The following is a 15,656-nucleotide window of genomic DNA, read 5'->3' as shown; positions in this document are numbered from 1 at the left end:
TGGAAGTGGGGCATATGGTTGCCTAGGCGTGCCTGGCCTTGCCTAACCGAATGTGACAATCGTTGCCTGATTTTTGGCTTCGCGACCCCGAGAACCCCGCAAGCCACAAGCCAGGTTTACGCCGTGAACGACGTTGCTACCCAGTCGACTACGGCTGGTGCATGCAGCAAAGCCCACATACACCAAGGCAAACAACAACAGGTACAGCTCAAGCGTGTGTCCATCCAAACACAGACAATCTCAGAGCACTTCTATAAATTCCGGTACGCAACCACGGTTTCATCTCAATCTCATACATCGCACATTGGTAGCAACGACACACTGCTTAGAAGAGCCAAGTATTACCTTACCGTCGTACTTGCTTTTCGTTTGCAAACCACTTTTGACTTGTAGGGCGGTCCATCGCCACAAAAGGATCGCCGAGAAGGCGCAATGCTTTGCGAAACCTGATCCCATAGCGGACTAGCTGTTGGCCGCTTCACAGGTTCTTCTTGAGACAGATCTGCCGCCTCAATAATGGGGGGGCAGAACCTCTACCTCACGTACAAGCGTGACACAAGCCGGCTGCTGCATTGATTCATCAACACGTCTAATGGCATTGTCCGGTCGGGAGCGAGTGCTGAAGATCATCCACAACTGACACTCAATACTACTGGTCGTTCCACTGTGGCAGAAATTGTGCAGATGTCGGAATTGATAGCGAAGTTCCTCCAACCAATCCCTTCAGGAATTTTTGGCTTGTTTCGATCTGTCATCAAGGCGCGATCAATTACCTACGATGCCTTCCAACAAATCCTGAACGACAAGCCAGACCCGGAAATTGAGAGGAACAATGCAACTCACAAACACTTCATCGAATCGCTGACCAAGGCTTTCAACGCTTTAGGAGGCAAGTCCTTGACATCTCCGGCAGGCTCGATTGGTACAAAAGACGAACAAGATGGCGATGTAGATGACGCGACCTTCGAGAATCAGTTCTCAGCGATCCGTATCAGTGGTGATAGCGATGGCGGCAACGACACCGACGTCCCATCTGAAACCGAGTCCGCCCCGAGAGTAGGATTGCAGAGAAGGAGAGGCAAGGGAAAAGGCAAGAAAGGCAAACGGGCCAAGAAGTCGAAGACTAAAGCCTCTTCGAAGACGAATACGGAAGCGTCTTTGGCCGAGATTCCCATCGAAAGCTATCGGATTATCGACGATACCGATGGCATCATCTCAGAGTACCTCTTGGCAGTGTATGCTGTTACTAGGGAGTGGTCCGAATTACGTTCATGCATACAAAGTCTCTGGTGCGAAGTGGCATATGAGAAACTCAATGGCGCCGTGGCTGCTTCTGTGACAAGCATAGCAGTTGGAATGGTGAGACAGACAAGTAATGCTGTGTTTGTTGACTTTCCTGGCCACGACTCATACGAAACGATCATGAAGACCCTTACTCGCGGAGACCCAGAGTGGGCGCAGGGCAATTTCGGCGTCGCTTTACAGCGCATCTCTGCGGACGGCCAACATACGGAAACGGTCAAGGAAACACGCGTCGACATTAAAGAACAAATTTGGGTCAACACATACTACGATCTGATGGCATTCTTGGACGATTTTCAAAAAAACAGAAGTGGCAAACCTACCAAGGCCATGCAAGCCCAGATCGGAGACTGGGATCCACGTTTCGACCTGCAACGTGCCACTAATGATGAGAGACTGAAGTGGCGCCGTGCTTACACCATCAATTGGCTCTACGACCTGGTCAACCTGTTTTCCTCCATCGTGGTGCAGCGCAATACGCTGAAGGGCGAACACCATGTTTACGAGAACGTTAACTGGTCTCCCTCTGGTCCGTGGCACAAGCATCGGAGGCTCTTTGGCTTGAACGAATTTGCAGGTGATATCACTGGCTGGGCAATGCAGAAGCAGAACACAAATGTCCGCCAGAAGATATCACCACACCACGTGTTTCAGCTTCAATGTATCGTCGACTCTTTCGTCGCCTCCCGCGGTTGGACCGTGAGCATGCTCCATGGTCATCTTGTTCGCCAACCTGCCCACAAGTTTCGACCACGCCGCGATGTTGATCTTTTTCTGGACCGTGAGTATCAGAAAATGGGCAGAGGGTTTCTTCAAGCCGCCCACATCCTCATACAATTGCTGGCCAAAGACGCCGAGTCCCACCAGCATTCTGGCCGACATGAAGACGTTTCTCAAATGCTGGAAGAATTCAGATTGGACTTTGTCGAATGGCTTGGAGAATCTAAGTACATGTATGGACTGGATACCATACCGCCTTCGCAATTCTCGAAACACAACGCGAACGGCTTGTGGGAATATTCGCCTCTCTTATGCGCAGCGGGCTTGGTCGAAGGTCTCGTTCTCTCGCAACGCATCTCAATGCTCATGTGGGACCGAATGACAGAACCTTTGCTGGTGATCCATCTGCATAATCTCCTTGTTCAGAGGAAATTTATCAAGCAGCCTATCGGTTTGTATGCCACTCTCGAGAGCTTACTTGAAGGGTCCTTCTTCCCCGACGGCGTCCCCAAGTCTGACTTCTATGAGGCTCTGGTTAAGCGAGTCCAAGGGGTCAAAAGTCGAAAGCTGTCACGTCAACGGCAAGCAATGTCATCGACCATAGCACAGATAAACGACATGCACAAACTGATGGACATCAACTCGAACACCTTCTTCCGAACCAAGTCTGCCCTGATGAAGTACTATGACGCAGACTGGGTGCCGGACCGTATTCCTGATAATGAGATCACCTTCGCGTCGATGCTCGGCCAACTACGCTTGGTCGAGACGAAGCAGGCAGTTGATTCCAGCACTGGCAAGAAACGTCTGGAAGCAACCGAGCTTGTACAGCGGTTCAGAGCTCAGGGAATTAACGAGGCGGATCTCACCCAGGCAGCGTCTTTCGTTCTAGATCAAGAAAAGAAGAATGCTGCTGAGGCTGACAGTATCAAGCGATCCATCGGGCTGCCATCTCCTCACAGGAGAAATATAAGGACTACAAGCAGGATTATAGGTCGAAATTCAAGCCATACGCACAGAAGAAGAGCAAGTTCTCGACTGGTAGAAGCTTGCTCGATCTGCTTCGCGTCGACCTGTTTGCGGACGTATGCGGTATGAACCCGCTGTCAAGCATCAATTACCTGTGGGTAACGGTGCACTTCATGATTCTTTTCGACAGGCTTGAGAAGCGATTGCGAGAGGTGCGAAACCCACTCTATATCAGAACATACGAGCACGCCCCTGCTAGTATGCGGCGCTCCAGGAGGCCTGCTCTGATCATGGCAATGATGAAAGACGAGGATCCTGACACACTGAAGCTATGTGCCGAAGTCTTCCAAGATCCAAGGATGGGTATTATGGGTTTCATCTTCTGGGAGGACCTACGTGAGAGTGAGTCAGGCATCAAAAAGACTGAAGTAGAGCCTGATGATTTAAGCTCCGATATGTGTTCGGTGATGTAAGATTCTGCTTATGCGGGTTATACAGAATGTTAATCAAAGGGGCGGCTTCGTTCCTCGATTGTGAGTCTATTCCTTTCAATTGATATTCACTGCCAGAGCCGTAGTGGGAGGGAGGTGAAGGAAATCATGATGAACGGAAATGCCTGAGCAATTACTTGAAGCAGGAAATGGTTTTTGGAAGTTAACTACTACAATCCATCACCCGTACTCCAGCCCTCCCTTCTCTATAGGGAGCGCCTGCGGCGCGACCAGGAAGTTGCTCGCTACGCTCGCCAGAGGCGGCCACCTCCTCACCACCTCCTCCCCCACCCACCGTCCCGTGTTGAAGGTCAAGTGAGACTCACCTCAGAACCACCGACTTTTGATAGCGAAAGGACGAACGAACGGCCTTTAGCGTCCGCCTGGACTCAGAACTTCTGAGGTGTAGCATACAGATGTGGTCACGAGAAACGCCTAGTATTGCCCAGGTGGTGTTCACACCCTGCAAGACCTCTGGGTACCAGGATAGACCACTTTCTAGTGGCCGGACCTCGGAGGACTCGAACGGTGGGACTGAAGGAATAATATCGTAATTATCTGTACAATGCCGGCCGATTTACGACCAAGGACAATCCGACTCTTCCAAAGGGGTATCATTCTGAACGTATCAATGCACAAGTCAAAGCAGCCACCAGCTCCGCAGTCGCTTTTGCACTTATGCAGCCCTCATCAAACGGTACCTGGACCTCAATGGCAATACTCTCACATGGTCACTTCCCGACTGGAACTTGACATGCCTTCTCTTGCTAAGCAGTGATGGCCCTACGCAACACCGCTCTCGACGTCATCTCCTGCCGCCCCATGGTGATTTGCTGGTTTCCGTACCCACATCGTCTCCAATGGCGTCACAAGATTAGGATTGACATAACGCAGGCCAGTCTCTTCGGTCTCGTCCACCGCTCGTCCCCGATCTGTATCCCTATCCCATACCGATTCAGAAGGTGTTACCATAGGGGGAGGTAGCGGCTTGTCGATACTTCTCAATGCGATGAACCACATGAGTGGGTAGTATGCCCTTTGGAAGTAGACCGTGAACCATATCGTGCCGGCGATGAGCGGTACCACAAACAAGGATGCGGTGAATGCGCCCTTGAGCGCGAGGATGCCGGTCAGGGCAATCTGGAAAAAGACCAGACCCAGTATGATGCGGCTGCAGATCATTGGCCAAGCACGACCAGTGGATTGTTGCCGGTGCTCCATTGCGTACAGGAGCTGGTATTTGTAGATGAAGTGGCCAATGATGAAGTAAATCAGACCAAAGATGACAATGGTCCATGATGCGGGCAGTACCGAGTAGACCGTGCAGATGACGAAGATGAGCATGGACTGTGGGAGGAAGAAGCCATAGTTGAAGACTGGTGCTGCAGAGAGTTCGGCGTAGTCGCGTGGGGTAGCTGCTGAGATCAGGTAGAAGGGGTACAAGGAGACCGTGCCGAACTCTAGTAGACGGAACGGGAACAGTCCTAATCCTTGAAGAACGATAAGGTTAGTGTAGAATGGTGAGAGCGACTCTAGCGACTTGGCGATTGTGTTGGCGATCAGCCCAGTATCGCGGATGATCTCCTTAAAATCCTGCCAGAACTCGAAGAAAGTGGAGGCCGTGCCAAAGAGCGTGAAGACGATGAACAGGTTGAAGAAGACAAAGAAGAAATTCTTGCTGATGACAGAGAGGTCTATGTCGCCTTGGGAGGTCATTCCTTGTTGATTTGCGAGCCAATCGTATAGATATGCGACACCGATGGAAAGGAGAGAGAAGGCTAGTGTTGGCAGACCACTCGAGATGAGCGAGCGAGTAATGTCGTGTGCTTCGAGAACATCGGCCAAGCCGGGTAAGATCTTGTCGATGACTTCGATGCTCAGCAGACCAGCCAGGGGAACCAGCAACGCAGTCCAGAAAACAGTCAGAAAGCCAATGGCTATCATGATGCTCCATGAGCGCCACATGCGGGAATTTCGAGAAAGATATGTGTTCTTCCACACAACATCGACTGGTGGGGGAGCCAGATTGGCAATGAAAGTGCCAGGGTTCGGATCGAGGATTGCTTGAATAGCCATCTGACAGGAAGCAGTCGACTCCATGGTGACAAAAGCCAAAGGTGTTGGTTTGAAGTCTTCCTTTCGCAGGATCTTAATGCGCTCATCGACGCGGCGCAGTTTCTCCTGAAAGTAATCTATGGCGTCGACTTTCTTACTCTTGAGATTCAAGAAGCCGTATCGAATCGTGTGTTTTGGCCGATCTCGATCGACGGCGCTAGCATGCGCCGACTCCATCTCTGATTCGGACAGCAATGCAGTTCCTTCAACTCTATTTCCGTTCTCATCAGGCCTTCTATGCCGATGGCGCGTGTGTCGAATTGAGTGGTGATGGCCGAGGTAGGTGGTCCACGCCTTCTCCAGCTGTCTCAAATACTGCATCCGTTGGGCCATAGTATCATCCAACTTCTGCCAGTTCTTGCACAGCATGACACTGTCGACTTTCCCTATGCCTAGCTCTTCGATGAAGTCCCTGATCTTGTCTTCTGAACGCATATCTTCTGGGATCCCAGACAATCTGATAGTGCGGTCCGTAACCGTAGCCTGGGTTCCCAGATATGCTTGTCGTATCTTGATGATGTGCTTGGTCTCGCGAATCAGTAGATATATGGCCGCCGAGGTGAAGAACCAGGCGAATACTGTGTACATCCACAAGTATGAAGTATCCTTCTGCATCTTAGGCTTCTTGATATCGTCTTCTGGCGCAAGTGTGAAGTAGGACAGCGTCCTGTTCCCGTCGGTGCTGTTGCCTCTTTCGAGACCTGGAAAGAGTGCATCGCCAGTATACCTCGAGTTGACAGGCAGGATCACACTCAGTGAGAAGAACATAATGATGGCTAGGAATTTTATGGCATATCGGTAGAATGCGAGGAAGGCATAGGCATCGAGACCGGCTGATGCGAGGACCTCCTCCTTTGATATGCCAATAACGACCGGGATCCATCCGAAGAAGGTGTTGGGCAGCTCAGGCAGTCGAAGAGCAGCATTCGACTGTTCTTTGCGTGCATGGTATAGCGTTGACCATTTCGGTCGCAATACCTACACTGATCAGTCGGCATTCATGCACGAGGAGCAAGACCACCTACACAAAAGGCCAGAAAAGCGCTAGCACCGAACGCGACCGAGACAACGAATTGAACGTTGAAGTCCCGCTGGCTCTGCTTTCGAGCCTGGTCTTGCCATCTCCAGGTGTCGTTCCGATTGGTACCGTTGGAGTCGAGCACCAACTGCGCAAGCGACATGACTTGATCTAGAGGCTACCGCGATATACACATCCGGGCGCAAGGTGACTGGGTGATACACATTGTCGCCAAAGGAGAATTGAAGAGAAAGGTGTCTAGTCTACTCCGTAGATACAGATCAGTGCGCATGCCACAAAGGCTCGGGCCTCAAGTTCGAGTTCGATGACGGCAAGGGCCGCGGGATCAAGGCGGGATCGTAGTCATCCGGTCGTAGTCTCGGCCTCAAGTGCACCTGCTACGGCAGCCAGCAGAACCAGCTCGATTCACCTTAAAGAAGCTCGGCTTCAGCGAATCACAAGCTCGATGAATCAACGACTACACCAGATTTTGGTGCCAGCGCCGTCTCGACGACTTCACGTCTCTCCACTCCCTTTTTCTCGCCGCTGAAGTCGACCTTGTCTCTGCCGGAGAGCAATCACAGCTACTCGTGAAAGCTGCACCTGGCTTGTCCCAAAATGCTGCCCCCTTCCGCCGCGCAGCGAGCTCGCCAAGCTCTTCCAACACACCTCGAGATTCGTCGCCAACACCAAAAAGGTTCGTTGCCCCCCTCGCAGGCGCAGAGAGCGCGTGCACCGCAGACTAGATGCCTTCAAAGAGACACTGGGCTAACACATGCCATTGCAGAGATCCGCCTCTTCCTCAGCCTCCGAGTCTGCACAATCTCCTTTCTACCTCACAGCTACGGCAAGCGCCGCAACCGCCGCTGCTATCGGTTCTGCTGCTTGGTACTATCAATTTGCCGGTCAAGATGCGTTTGCCATGACGCCTGCGGAAGAAGGGTAAGCTTGGATTAGTCGTGGATGGAAATCAGAAGCTAATCAAGGCGAACAGTCTTCACCCATCACAATATCCCTGGGAGCACACCCGATGGACAAAGACATACGACCATGGAACGTAAGAGAGCGTACTTGATTCAATCCGTCTCATGCTGATTTCTACCATAGTCTCCGTCGCGGCTTCCAAGTCTACCGAGAGGTTTGCGCCGCCTGCCACTCGCTCAACCGCATTCCGTACCGCAAAATTGTCGGCAGCTTCGCCACGGTCGACGAGATGAAAGCCATGGCTGAAGAGAACGAATACGACAACGAGGACCCCAACGACGAGGGCGAGATCGAGAAACGCCCAGGCAAGCTCTCCGACTACCTCCCAGCACCATACAAGAACGACGAAGCTGCTCGTGCAGCTAACAATGGCGCCCTGCCCCCGGATCTATCGCTTATGGTCAAGGCCCGCCACGGCGGCGTCAACTATATCTTCTCACTACTGACTGGCTATCCCGAGGAGCCGCCTGCTGGGGCGGTCGTGCAAAGCGGTCTGAACTTCAACCCTTACTTCCCCGGTACTGGTATCGCCATGGCACGTGTTCTGTACGATGGACTGGTCGAGTACGAAGACGGAACACCGGCTACAAGCTCACAAATGGCTAAGGATGTGGTCGAGTTCCTCAACTGGGCGGCTGAGCCGGAAGCCGATGAGCGCAAGAAGATGGGTCTCAAGGTCCTAGTCATTACGAGCACGCTGTTCGCTCTCAGTGTCTGGGTTAAGCGCTACAAGTGGAGCCCTATCAAGTCACGAAAGATCGTCTACAACCCTCCACCAGAGACGCGGACGCGATAGACAGGCAGGCCAGAGGTGAAGATGGCGGCAATGTCGGACAACGAGCGAAGGACGCTGCGCTTTTGAGGTAGTGCGCTCCAAGGCGAGAGGTTCAAAGGACGAGTGCGTGTGGCCAGGCTCGCTTATTACGCAATCCTGGTTCGGAGGCAAGATGCTTCGCAAGATTCGTTTCGACCGAGGCCTTGCTTTGGTCGAAAGAGCGCTGTATTGCGGTAAAGGCGAAGAATACAGTTTCTATTGTTGTATCACGAGCACCAAGGATGTCGATTTCAGTGCGTGCATTGTACAGAAGAGTTGTGCTGCGAATCTGTGACATATCGTACACTGATGGCGTAACGTCCGTCAAAAAGCTCATGACCAAGCAGTCGGCGAGCATGGCAGCTGTAGTCTCGCTGCTCACACCCACTCTTCGGACCATGACGCACCCAGCAACGGTTGCGTGTGCTGTATGGTGCCCCCGAATCTGGACCTCACTTTAGTCTACCGGGTTCTGTGCCTGGTGCTGATAGGGCCCAAGATCGACTCAGACGGAATCAATGCCCCAGCGTTGCGTGAGGCGTCGACCGACGGCCGGCTTCTCGGTCTTCGGCTCTGTGCCATGTGGCGAGTGCTGTCCATAGCGGTTGCATGTTCGAAACCAATGGTACCGGCCTGGCCAGCTCCTCCTCACGACCCAGAACGCTGTCACGACTTAGTACTCTCCGAATAAATCTGCTGCCCAACATTGTTATATGACCTTCCTTGAGGGTCTTTGGCCTCAAACTTCGGCGCACCACTCCCCGTGCCCATCTCAAACTTCACCGTATGTCCTTCTGCCCCTGTGATCAGTACCTTGTGCGATCCCGTGCTTTGTATACTCACTCCTTTCACGCCGGGGATTAACATGCCGTCGATGTCTTGGCCTTGATTCTTCCCTGGTGCTGCCTCTTCCTTCACACCACCGTCCTTTGGCAGCCCACCACCAAATTGGGCTCCAAGGCCCTCCAAAAGCGATCCGTCCTCCCCAGCCTCATCCAGTATCCGCCTCCCCTCGGTGACACTGCCAGGAGCAGTATGAGAACCCCTCCCCTCCCTCAACAGCCGAATTTCCCCCTCTAAACTCTTGATCTGCGCGTTCTTCGCATCTTTCTCCTCCTCCGCTTCCAGCGTCAGCCAGCTCCAGTAGAGTACCTGGTAGGTGAGGAAGGCGAGGGTAAAGGTCTTGAAGAAGGCGCGGCCGTGTGTGCGATAGAAGTTGTAGTTTTGGTCGGTGGGAAGCTCTTGCTGACGGGATCGAGTTGTGGTGAAGGACCTAGTGCTGGCGAGATGGGTGAGACGGACTAGAGTACAAGGCGGACTGGGTGTGAGTCTAGATGTCCTGGTCGTGGTAGTGCTTCTACTGATGGACGTTGTGGTAGGAGAGGAATGCTGCAGGGCTTTCAATCGGGGCGGCGTCATTTCTGAGCTGTGCAGCGTTCTAGGACAGCAAGTCACAGCAGGCGGATCAAAAGCGACACGCCTGTCCTGCGCCGTATTGAAGCAGCGTGCTGTGCTTCTTGCTCTCGCGATCGGCGACGTGAGTGCCGTACGGCGGTCAGTAGAGCAAGACGGCTTCATGATCTCGGCACGGCGAGTCGAGGCTTCGTACTTTGGCAATGGTGTCACGCAACGTCTGATCAGTAGATTTGTCCTACCGAAGCCCGATACCTGAGGCCGGCAGTGAGAGATCCCGAAGCGAGCCCACTCGATGGATGGAGTACACAGTCAGGTACAGTACGACGATGTGTAGGTGACGACACACTTTCGACCACCAACAACTTAATCCACGGCACACAGGACTCCGGCATCTCATCACGCGATGCCTCACAAACCACTAGAGCATTGCCCCAAATCATAACCCACCCGCCATCATGTTCGAGAAATCTCTCGTCGACCTCATCAAAGGTCTCCGCTCCCACAAGGGCAGCGAGACCGCCTACATCGAGACCGCGATGCGCGAATGCCGCGCCGAGATTCGTTCCCAGGATATGGACGTCAAAGCCACCGCCCTGCTGAAACTCGTCTACCTGGAAATGTTTGGCTACGACATGACCTGGGCCGCCTTCAATGTTCTCGAAGTCATGGCCTGTGCGAAGCCGCTGCAGAAGCGGGTGGGGTACTTGGCGGCCGTGCAGACGTTTCGCCCGGAGACCGAGGTGCTGATGTTGGCGGAGAATTTGCTCAAGAAGGACCTGACGAGTCCGAGCATTCCGGTGTTGAGTCTGCCGTTGGTGGCCGTTCCGCATATTGTGACGGCGGAGTTGGCGTTGAGCGTGTTGACAGAGTTGCTGCCGAGGTTGAGTCATAGTCAGCCGCAGGTGAGGAAGAAGACGGTTGTGGCGCTGTATAGATTGGCGCTGGTGTATCCGGAGACGCTGAAGGTGAGCTGGCCGAAGATTAAGGAGAGGCTGTTGGATGAGGCTGAGAGCAGTAATGTGACGGCTGCGGCAGTAAATGTGGTATGTGAATTGGGCTGGAGGAATCCGAGAGACTTTCTGAACCTGGCGCCGAGGTTGTTCGAGCTGTTGACAAGTGACAAGAACAATTGGATGGCTATCAAGATCATCAAGCTGTTCGCAGTGCTCACACCCCTCGAGCCAAGGTTGGTAAAGAAGTTGGTTCGGCCGCTGACCAAGATTCTGAGGGAGACGAGTGCAATGAGCTTGCTTTATGAGTGCATAAGTGGCATCATCCAAGGCGGCATCTTGGACGGCGAAGAGATGGGGGTGGACGTCGATGAGGTGGCTGATATGTGCATCAGTAAGCTGAGGGGCATGATCATCCTGGACACGGACCCGAATCTCAAGTATGTCGCTTTGCTGGCCTTCAACAAGATTGTCGGCAGTCATCCGAGGTTGGTTAGCGAGCAGCAGGATGTCATTCTGGCGTGCTTGGACGATCCCGACATCAGTATCAAGATGCAGGCCCTGGAGTTGGTCTCGGGAATGGTCGATGCAGACAATCTGCAAAGCGTCGTCAACCGCCTGATGAAGCAGCTCGCGAATGCTCCGAAAGGTAGCCCTAACGGCGACGCCAACGGCCACGAGGAGCCTGATACCGACCTTGAGCAGCGGCTGGTACAGGACAAGCGGAGCAAAGAGCAAGCACCTATTCCTGACGAGTATCGACACGATATAATAACACGAATTCTGGATATGTGCTCATCGAATACCTACGCAAACATCACTGACTTCGAATGGTACCTCGACATTCTCGTCCATTTGGTTCGACATCTGCCACCAGACCCGGACACGAAGAACGAGCGTAGTCGACGAGAGAGTGTCAGCCTTGGCGCACGAATCGGCTCGCAAATATTGGACATTGCCGTTAGGGTGAAAGAGTTGAGGCCAGAAGCTGCCAGATCAGCGGAAACGCTCGTCCTGGTATCGAATCGCAGCATTGTCTTCGCGTCACATGGCGGTGGGCAGTCACACGTTATCAAGTCTGCAGCATGGATTTGCGGAGAGCATCCAGCTCATCTGGTCTCACCACAAGAGGTGCTCAATTCTCTCATACATCCATCCACGTCGAGTCTTGCTGCAGAGACTATAGCAGTGATCTGCCAGGCTGTACCCAAAGTGACGGCTCACATTTGGTCAGCAGCTTCGTTGGACTGGTCGACGTCACAAGCTACGACGCTTTCGTTGCTATTGGCAAGAACAACAACATTCTTGGAGACTCTCTCATCACATCCGAATCTTGATGTGCAGGAACGAGCAGTGGCGTTCCTCGAGTTGCTCAAGCTGTGCGCTGAGGCTTTATCGTCTCACCCTTCCGACGCCGACACTGCGCCGGCACTTCTATCCACAGTAGTTCCAGCCCTCTTCAGCGGCCAAGAACTCAATCCCGTCTCAGCGGCCGCCCAATCCAAAGTTCCAATCCCTACGGACCTGGATCTGGACCAAGCCATCAATCCAGAACTCTCTACCATACTGTCCGCCTCTCAAGTCGAAGACAACACAGACACGTCCGATGACCCCTTCTGGGCATTCTACCATGAACGAGAGACAGAGTCAACCTCAGCAGCTCAGATGCTGCAGGCTGCAACGTCGATCTCTCACTTGTCGTCCGCGAAACAGCAGCCGGGAGAGTCAGAGCCGTGTCTTATCAGTCCGCGCCAGAATCACCTGCGACCGTAGCCCGCCGGCGCGCCGAGCGAGCTGCTCGCGCGCGTAACGACCCCTACTATATTGGTCCCTCCGGCACAAACACTCCACAAGACAATGGCAACAACGACGATCTGGACATCGACGCCATACCCATCATGGATTTGAAGCTGGACGCACCACTATCCAGCTCCCTTCCATCTTCAGAGAACAAACGTCAATCGGCGACAACAAAGAGGAAACAGCCCCGCAAGTTCGCTATCGCAGCCGATGAGACGCTCGATGATGACCCTTCACAGCCTACTTCAACGTCAACGCCGCACAGCCGGAGTGCGTCCGCCTCCCGCATCTCCACTGCCGGGCTTACCAGACCAGGCAGCCATGGACCGGGGCGTTCCCTCCTGGGCATCTCTTCCTCCCAATTGGCGAACTTGTCGTTGTCAGGCACTTCCGACGACTACGGTAACAGACCGCTGACGGCGGAAGATCTTTTGCGCCGCGACGCTGAGGAAAGAGAGATGGCGGCCGCTCTAGCAGAGGTGGAAAAGAAGAGACTGGAGTTGGCGAGAGACCAAGAGCGGGCTGGCGTGAGTTATGCTGATGGCGTAGAGGGGACGACTGTGGTCAAGAAGCGGCGGAAGAAAGCGAAGGCTGCGGAAGTGGGGGAAGATGCGGAAGGCGAGGCAGTAGTCAAGAAGAAAAAGAAGAAGAAGCCTAATGCGGTAGAGGAAGAGGGCGAGATCGCGCCTGAAGGTGCTGGTACAGTGGAGGCGGGTGACAATGATGATGAGCGAGCATCAGAAGGGGTAGTCAAGAAGAAGAAAAAGGCAAAGAGACGTGTCGGCGGTGCATCGAAAGAAGGCGACTCGACGGCCGCCGCACTTGACAACGACGCCAACGAATCCACAGGTCTTGGCGACGAGCCAGCCTCGCACCTTCGGTAGCATGCCTGGGTAGACAACAACCAAAAAGGCGTTCCAAAGACGCATTGACCCATCTGCATAATGCACAGAGTCCTTCCTGTCGTTGTTAGCAACTCGCAAAAAGGCAACAATGTTGGGGAGCCCACGACTTACTGCGTGGACCCCCCCGAGACACTCAGGGTCACTCTCGAAAATTTTTCGTTTTTAGAATAGGGAGCGACCCTAATGTTACTTGCAAGCAGGACGCTATCCGGAGATAGTTCCGAGGGAAAATCTGAGGCATCGAATATATTAAGGCTGCTGCTCGGGAGAAGTGGTTGAGGAGGCAAGTGAGGAGTGAGGGCAGGGTCAGGTGTTGGTGAGGTAGTGACGATGGAAAACGTGGCAAGTACTGAGCGATTTTTGTGACCAAGCCTGTATGCTACTCAATGTGGATTTTCAGGCCTGGTGGGGCGCTAAAGACATCTCGTGCTTTCTCTGATCAAGTTGATGGGAGGGGATGAGCCACACTTGAGCGTCAAAATGCTGGGAAGAACCTCCAAGAATGTATTGAGAAATCCCAGCCAGGGAGGGCGCTGTAGAAATCCTTGTGCCGCAATCTGGAGAAAACGCTCGGTTCTTGTGCCCACAGCTTGCGTGGCTTGGTAACAACGGGATGAATGGCAACGTATGTCAAACTCGAGGCTGTGATCCCCTGCTACAGACCATTTCAGACATGCATGCTCTTTTATACATGCTCGGACGGACTGATGTCAGCGACCGTTGTTCTTTGCCAATGCCCAAGTCGCCAGACCTGTCGGTCCTGACTGTACCTACCGTAGCGTAGCGTCTTGATCTACAGATGCTCATGTAGGACATGCTGTGATGGGTAGTGTACATGACAGCGTGGGAAGTGTGTCCGCAGATGACCGGGTGTCGTGGTCCTGCGCAGAGTCTTGGCAGGCAACCACGACGCCTTGCCAGGTGGCCTAGCTCCTGTCCTTGGTCAATTCTACCGTCCTATCGTCCCTGCCAATACCACGTTCCTGCACGTGCTATGCTCTGCATCTCCTGGAACAGCCGTGAATGCGGCAATGTCCATCCGGCGCTACATGAACACGATGTTCCTGGTACTGCCCTCAGCTGGGTAGGAGCTGACCCACCCTCTCATGCAAAACTCAAAACCCACCTTCTCGGCGAACACTGCCCACCCAGCGTCGCATACACACCCTCTCGGCTATTCTATACCCAGAATTCGGACAGCCGACGCATTGGTCGCTCGATGAGGAGATGCAGCCGCGTACTTTGGGCTCACAGTAGCTTTGGGGTGGCTAAAGTAAAGACAGCGGTACCATCAGCTCGGGCGGGCGCTGTGCCTCCAAATCTTCAGATATAATAGGCGAGGTGCTACAGGCATGTCGCAGCATCCGCTTTCCTTTGTGAGTCGTGTCATCCAGGCGAAATACTTGACACCGTCCGTGCCTATCGACCGCCAAGTCATAATGCGTCTCTTTCACTTCTACCTCGTTAGCGCCACAGCTCTCGCTGCCCCGATCTTGCAGAATTCCCAGCTAAGTGAAGCTTCTCGACATACTGTGAGGGCCGACGAAGGTCTTCTCAACTGCATGCTCCACGAGGACAACACCGACCCCATCCGTTGCGCCAAAGCCAGATCGCTCCAGAGCGAAGCTGGTGTTGATGCAGTGATTGTTCGGCGCGATGCAATGCCTGTGAGATTTACCCCAGAGAATAACTTCGAGGAACAAGATCCTCGGAACCAACGACGACAGCCACAAGGACCCGTGCCCATGCCCTGCAATCTGTTCTCCTGTGGTATTCTTCCAAGAGGCGTCAAGGACCTCTTCAACCTACAACAATTCCGAGAATCTGCTCCATCTATTGTCAGAAGTGGGAAGAGATCTATCAGCAACCTACTATCACGCATACCATCGCCCGCCTCAGTCTGCAGTCAGCCATCGACGAACCTCGGTTATGTGCTCCTCTGCGCCGGCAGAACCAAGACGCCCGCTACGGCTGCCGAAATCGAGACCGCGCTTGATGCTGTGGACAAGCGAGCGGTCGCTCGCGAGGCAAGCAACGAACCACGTGAGCCGACATTGAAGGCGGCCGCCACAACAGAACCTGTTAGGAGGGACCTCAAAGAGTTGTTATCTGATGGCTGTCTCAGAAATCCGCTGAGATGTGTAGGCTGACTGGGATGATCACAAAATGGAG

The 15,656-nt window shown here is 53.5% G+C and overlaps 6 protein-coding genes across 6 annotated transcripts; 4 read left to right on the top strand and 2 right to left on the bottom strand.

The window, feature by feature from the left end:
* Positions 1-684: 684 nt before the first annotated feature.
* Positions 685-3,464, top strand: AB675_708 (uncharacterized protein; the record flags this gene model as incomplete). Its single annotated transcript, XM_018147431.1, has 2 exons — positions 685-2,907; positions 2,985-3,464. 2 exons carry the CDS (start codon positions 685-687, stop codon positions 3,462-3,464), a joined length of 2,703 nt encoding a protein of 900 aa, XP_018005619.1.
* An 801-nt stretch (positions 3,465-4,265) lies between these two features.
* On the bottom strand, positions 4,266-6,778 carry AB675_707 (Calcium permeable stress-gated cation channel 1; the record flags this gene model as incomplete). Its single annotated transcript, XM_018147420.1, has 2 exons — positions 4,266-6,575; positions 6,623-6,778. 2 exons carry the CDS (start codon positions 6,776-6,778, stop codon positions 4,266-4,268), a joined length of 2,466 nt encoding a protein of 821 aa, XP_018005916.1.
* A 612-nt stretch (positions 6,779-7,390) lies between these two features.
* Positions 7,391-8,395, top strand: AB675_706 (Cytochrome c1, heme protein, mitochondrial; the record flags this gene model as incomplete). The annotated part of the gene is made up of 3 exons (XM_018147409.1): positions 7,391-7,557; positions 7,610-7,672; positions 7,723-8,395. The coding sequence occupies 3 exons, from the start codon at positions 7,391-7,393 to the stop codon at positions 8,393-8,395; spliced, it is 903 nt and encodes a 300-aa protein (XP_018005812.1).
* Positions 8,396-9,192: 797 nt separating this feature from the next.
* AB675_705 (uncharacterized protein) lies at positions 9,193-9,832 on the bottom strand (the record flags this gene model as incomplete). Its single annotated transcript, XM_018147398.1, has 2 exons — positions 9,193-9,207; positions 9,257-9,832. The coding sequence occupies 2 exons, from the start codon at positions 9,830-9,832 to the stop codon at positions 9,193-9,195; spliced, it is 591 nt and encodes a 196-aa protein (XP_018005375.1).
* A 452-nt stretch (positions 9,833-10,284) lies between these two features.
* AB675_704 (AP-3 complex subunit delta-1) lies at positions 10,285-13,463 on the top strand (the record flags this gene model as incomplete). Its single annotated transcript, XM_018147388.1, has 2 exons — positions 10,285-12,380; positions 12,425-13,463. 2 exons carry the CDS (start codon positions 10,285-10,287, stop codon positions 13,461-13,463), a joined length of 3,135 nt encoding a protein of 1,044 aa, XP_018005367.1.
* A 1,373-nt stretch (positions 13,464-14,836) lies between these two features.
* AB675_703 (uncharacterized protein) lies at positions 14,837-15,634 on the top strand (the record flags this gene model as incomplete). Its single annotated transcript, XM_018147377.1, has 1 exon — positions 14,837-15,634. One exon carries the CDS (start codon positions 14,837-14,839, stop codon positions 15,632-15,634), a length of 798 nt encoding a protein of 265 aa, XP_018005638.1.
* Positions 15,635-15,656: the final 22 nt, after the last annotated feature.

Source organism: Cyphellophora attinorum (genome assembly GCF_001299255.1).
Source record: "Cyphellophora attinorum strain CBS 131958 chromosome Unknown Contig1, whole genome shotgun sequence".
Taxonomy (NCBI): domain Eukaryota; kingdom Fungi; phylum Ascomycota; class Eurotiomycetes; order Chaetothyriales; family Cyphellophoraceae; genus Cyphellophora; species Cyphellophora attinorum.
This window is presented reverse-complemented; position numbering and strand designations above follow the sequence as displayed.